At 36.9% G+C, this 5,523-nt stretch overlaps 1 protein-coding gene across 1 annotated transcript in view; it reads left to right on the top strand.

Moving 5' to 3' along the window:
- The window catches only part of LOC106867705 (cilia- and flagella-associated protein 99), a 49,367-nt gene that overhangs the window by 2,667 nt on the left and 41,177 nt on the right, over positions 1 to 5,523 (top strand). Inside the window, exons 3-5 of the mRNA XM_052972608.1 lie at positions 5 to 42; positions 718 to 812; positions 4,133 to 4,245. Coding sequence (XP_052828568.1) covers positions 5 to 42; positions 718 to 812; positions 4,133 to 4,245 — 246 coding nt within the window. The remainder of the gene's footprint in view (positions 1 to 4; positions 43 to 717; positions 813 to 4,132; positions 4,246 to 5,523) is intronic.

Raw genomic sequence — 5,523 nt, 5'->3', positions numbered from 1 at the left:
ACAGCTTTCAATTAAGCCAAATTGAAGAAAATACTTTTATAAGTAAGATCACTTTTTTACATTTCTCAAAGAAAAAAAAAATAGAAAGAAAATTCAATGTCATGCCCCCCCCCCATCCCAAATGTATAACTACTTTAACAGTTACTCTTTTACTCTTTTACTTGTTTCAGTCATTTGACTGTGGCCATGCTGGAGCACCACCTTTAGTCGAGCAAATTGACCCCAGGACTTATTCGTTGTAAGCCTAGTACTTATTCTGTCGGTCTCTTTTGCCGAAACGCTAAGTTACCGGGATGTAAACACACCAGCATCGGTTGTCAAGCGTTGTTGGTGGGGGGGACAAACACAGACACACAAACATATACACACACAAACATATACACACACACACATATATACATATATATGTATATGTGATTTTTCTTTCCAATTTCAGCCAACATCTACATCTATTTTCTACTGGTTCTCATTTACACCTGGACTCTCCAGTATTTTGGCCACCATTTTTTTCAACCACACACACACATTTACATCACACTTATTTCTTTTACTTTTCATTTACATCTTTTGTTTTGTTTTTTTCTTTAGTTATTTTGGCAAACTCTCCCCAATATCTTACAACAATAGATCTTCCTCTCTTTTCTTTATCAGCATCTCTTCCCCCTCCCATCAGCATCTCTTTCAAATATCTACCAATATTTCTCTCCATCTTTTCAGTTCTCACCTATATCTACATTTTCAAACTGAAGCAATTTACGCTGGACTTCTTTCTGGAAATATTGGACACTTTAGACCCAATCCATGTCAGCAAGGTAACGTCCCACAACTATTTCCTTTCGTTTGCTTTATATGTTGCAGTACAAGGGAGTATTTGCAACTCATTGAGGAAAAAATATTTCAGTGGACTTCATCTTTTCTCTTCTACGTTTTTAAGTCATTAGACTATGGCCATGCTGGAGCAATGCCTTGAAGAATTTTTAGCTGAATGAATCGACCCCGGTACTTTCTTTTAGTTTCTGTTTACTTAATCCACTCACAGGGCTTATGTCGACCCAAGTCTATAGTAGAAACACTTGCCCAAGGTATCAATGCAGTAGGACAGGACTGAACCTAGAACCATTTGGTTGAAAAGCAGACTTCATACTACACAATCACTTGCTTCAAACGAGGCAAAAATGCAAACAAAAACAGCACAGAAATGTTAAATATGTTTATATTATTCCAGCATGTGACACCATAGAATCTCTATGAAATGAAAGTCAGACATTCTCTATAAATGGTTCCACTTTCCTGTACAATAACAACAACAAATTTGGGAAGCTTTGAATACTGTCATGTGACTGGAAAAGCCGAAACCAATCATTTGTCGAGAGGAAATTAGTTTTCTGTCTGTCTGAATAATCTAACGCCAGTATTGGTTGACCAATATTTCCTCTCCCCAGGAAATGAATATAACATCCTTTCTGGAAACAACATTCTCTGTTGTTGCTTTTTTTTGTTTTTGCTTGTCTTTTTTTTTTGTTCTATTTTTATTGGCTGACGATGTAAATATGTATATATGTATGTGTGTATGTGTGTATATATATATGTTTTTATGTTTGTATGTTTATGTACTATATATATATTTATACATGTATGTATCAATAGCATGAAACTATTAGTAGCTCTTTTGGCTGTGTATTTAATTTTATATATATATATATATATATATATATATATATATATGTATATATGAATACACACTCACACATATATGCACCATCATCATCATCATCATCAACTAACATCTGCTTTCTATATTGGTATGGGCCCAATTGTTTGACTAGGAACCGTTGAGCTGCAGGGCTGCATCAAGGTCTGTCTTCTTTGACGTATATACATATGCATTTGTGTGTGTGTGTGTGTGTGTGTGTGTTATGGATTTAGTGTACAAGTAGGGGTTCACCAGAGCTCTTTACTTAGTCCGCTCCTATTCACCATAGTACTCCAGGCCATAACAGAGGAATTCAAAGCTGGATGCCCATCAGAATTACTATACACTGATGACCTTGCTCTTATTGCAGAATCTGTAGCAGAATTGGAGAAGAAATTCCAGGCATGGAAGCAAAACCTGGAATCAAAGAGCCTTAAAGTTAGCCTAGCTAAGACTAAAGATGCTATTATCAAGAAACCAAATAAGACTCTAATTCTGTCAGGTAAATGGTTCTACTCAATTTGTAGGAAAGGAGTGGGGTGTAATTCCATTCACTGCACCAAATGTAAGATAATTGACACATAAGAGATGCAATGGAATCATGGGAAGATTAAAGGATAAGGTCACCTTTGTGTGTGGCAGATGTGCAGGAACAATAAATACTAAGAGTCTGAAGGAAATATCAACCTTGCTTGGGAACAGGTGAGTGGTGGTGAGAGGAAGGCCATCTGGCCACAGAAAATCTGCCTGGGAAACTAGGTGATGATGATGATTATAATGATGGTGATGACGACAAAGATGATGAAGCCGACAATGATGATGATGTTGATGATGACGAGAATGATGCTGATGATGATGATGTCAATGACAATGATGACGATGATGATGATGACAGTGATGATGATGGCGGTGGTGACGATGACGACGACAATGATGATGACAATGATGGCGATGAAAACAATGATGATGAGGATGAGGATGATGATTATCATGATGATAATGATGGGCAGAAAAAATATTGGATTATACTAACAGCTAATCTATTAAACTTTAATCCTCCAATACCTCAACTTGATTTCACAAAGTATAAAACATGTCAGATATTGGACAATGTTAATAAATGGAGATTCTGTTGGCCACAAATGGACCATATTCCTTCAAACTGTTTGCCATCACGAACAAGTTTTTATGGAATGACTTTTATGTTCTTGGAGAGACTATCCAAGAACTTTATGATAGAATTTGCTCCAATGCAAAAGCTATCAATCCGGGAGATGACATTTTGAAGTTGGTCTTCAAATGGTTACCAAAGCTGAAGGAGGAATAATTCATTCTCAAAGATTCACCGACCATAAATAAAATCTTCCAAGTCTTGGAGGTTATTTTTGGGGGTTTTTTTCTTTATTTCTTCTATGATGTTTTTTTTTTTAGTCTATCATGGCTTTCATGTCAAACTTGACATGGTAGCTTAAATTGATTAAATCATCATCTTCATCATCATCATCATTACCATCATCATCATCATCATCATCATCATCGATAACATCATTGTTTTCATTGTCGTCATCACCAATACCATGTCATCATCATCACCATCATCATCCTCATCATCATCACCACTGCTTTCATTATCATCAGCATCGTCATCACCACCACCACCACCATCATTGTTGTCATCATCACCATTTTATGTCTGATTTCCATGATGACATGGCTACGCTGGTGTCATGGGTTGGAGAACCATGTCTTCCTTCAAAGTTTCAAGTTTTTGGCATGGTTTCTACAGAAGGAAGCCCTTTCTAACATCAATCCCTTTATAGAGTGTACTGGGTGCTTTTCTCATAGCACCAGCACTACAAAGGTTGCCTTGCCATCAGCAAGACTAAAGAGCCCTCTCAAGCCCAATGTTGTTACTGTTTAAATTGATTATTAAGCACTTAGAGTGTATAGGGTACTTTTTTGTGGTTCCACCATTTTTCTTTTGGAGCGGGGGTTACTTTGTAACTTGCAAAGCAAAATAGAACACCTCGAGAGGAAAAAGAACAGATTTATTGTAAGAATATCTTAATGGAGAGGAGAGAATAACAGAAGGAAGAGTGTTGGGGTGGGGGTAGAGACGGAGATGAAGGAAGGAGTAATGTCCAATGGATGTGTGAAGGAGAGATGAGAGAGGACCAAGTGATAATGATAATGGAGTAGGTTTCATTCTTTGTAAGCCTAGTACTTATTCTATCGGTCTCTTTTGCCGAACTTTGCCTTTCATCCTTTCAGGGTCGATAAAATAAATACCAGTTGAATACTGGGGTCGATGTAATTGACTTATCCCCACCCCTACCCCAAATGTTGCCCTTGTGGCAAAATTTTACATTATGATTTTCCTCCCTATTTTCTGCTTTCATCTTTTAAGTTGTTTTCTTCTTCTTTCTGTTGTTGTTGCAGTATCTGGACTTTTTAACCAGCAAGGACCAAATCATCATCCAGATAACTAAAGTTTGCCGACCATTTTATGACGAGAAATTTCTCAAAAACAAAGTCATGAAGCCACTTCTTGAGTAAGTCATTCACCTTTTAAGCAATATTTTCAGTAAATAAACACGATTAGTTTTGAGGTTAAGAAGCTGGAATAAGGACCATGTGGCTGCTGGTTCAAACCTTACTACATCAGTATGTTGAGTTTTTTTTGTTTTCTTTTTCTTTTTTTTCTTTTTTATTTGGCCCTAGTGACATTTTAATGCTAGGGACAAAGAGTGCCTTGGTTTTAGTATGGGTGTATTTGACAGCTCAGAAGTATGTGACCTTATAGGTCTATACAGTTTTGATTCACTCATCAAAAACTTCACGTCTTGATTATATAGAAATGATGGCCAAAAGACATGAATGGACACGCACTGGTTAGATTGCCACCCTCATGGGTAACATGAAATGATGGTAATAAGAATAAAATTGTTACTACTGTGTGGTAGTCATGGGAGGACAGATGGGTTGGAATAACATGGCATTGATGGTGGTGGTATTGGTGGAAGAAGAAGAAGGTGAAAAAAAATTGTTTTTCACATGGTCAGGGTGATGGTGGTGAAAGTGGTGGCTGAGGAGTTGGTGATGCTGTAGAATCTTCTACATTCAATGCACATGTTTCCCAATCGTATAACATCACGTTCTTTGCACACAAGAACCATACACTCCATTTCTCACTCAAATGGAGAATCCCTTTTGTTGGCAGCAGATCTGATGGCTTCCCAGATTTCCTCCTATCCTGTTCTGGCTACCTGCATTTGGACTGTTTATTTCCATTGCTAATTACATCACTCACATTACAGCTGCTACTTTTAAGGCCCCTTCTGAACATTCAAAAGAGTCCATTTCACAGGTTCTGTTAAGCTCAATGCCCCTGTGTATTTACTACCAACAAAATCAGTTTATATGTGATTCCCTCTAATACCTCTTTCACTTACTCATTTTAGCATGTCAAGCATGGCCACTTTCCAACTTCACATCTCCATTATTTCATATATTTTCTTCTCTTTGCCTTTCATCTCCTTCACTAATTCTTCCTTTACAGCCTCATCCTCTCATTTCTTTCATGTTTCTCTCCCTTGTATTTCTCATAGAACTAAGAACAAACATCTCTTCCACATGACTGTATATACACTCTTTCTATGTCCCCCTTTTTTTTCCCTTCCTTTCAAACACCCTCTATATATTCGATATACCCTTTCTAATATATCTCCTTGTATATACCACTTTATGTATATATGCACATATATCTATATGTACATTTGGTGACATAAGTGCATAAGCATGTGTATATATATATATATATATATATATAT

The sequence above is a fragment of the Octopus bimaculoides genome, chromosome 14 (genome assembly GCF_001194135.2).
Source record: "Octopus bimaculoides isolate UCB-OBI-ISO-001 chromosome 14, ASM119413v2, whole genome shotgun sequence".
Classification (NCBI taxonomy): Eukaryota; Metazoa; Mollusca; class Cephalopoda; order Octopoda; family Octopodidae; genus Octopus; species Octopus bimaculoides.
Note: the sequence above shows the minus strand (reverse complement) of the source record. Positions and strands in the feature narration are given on the sequence as shown.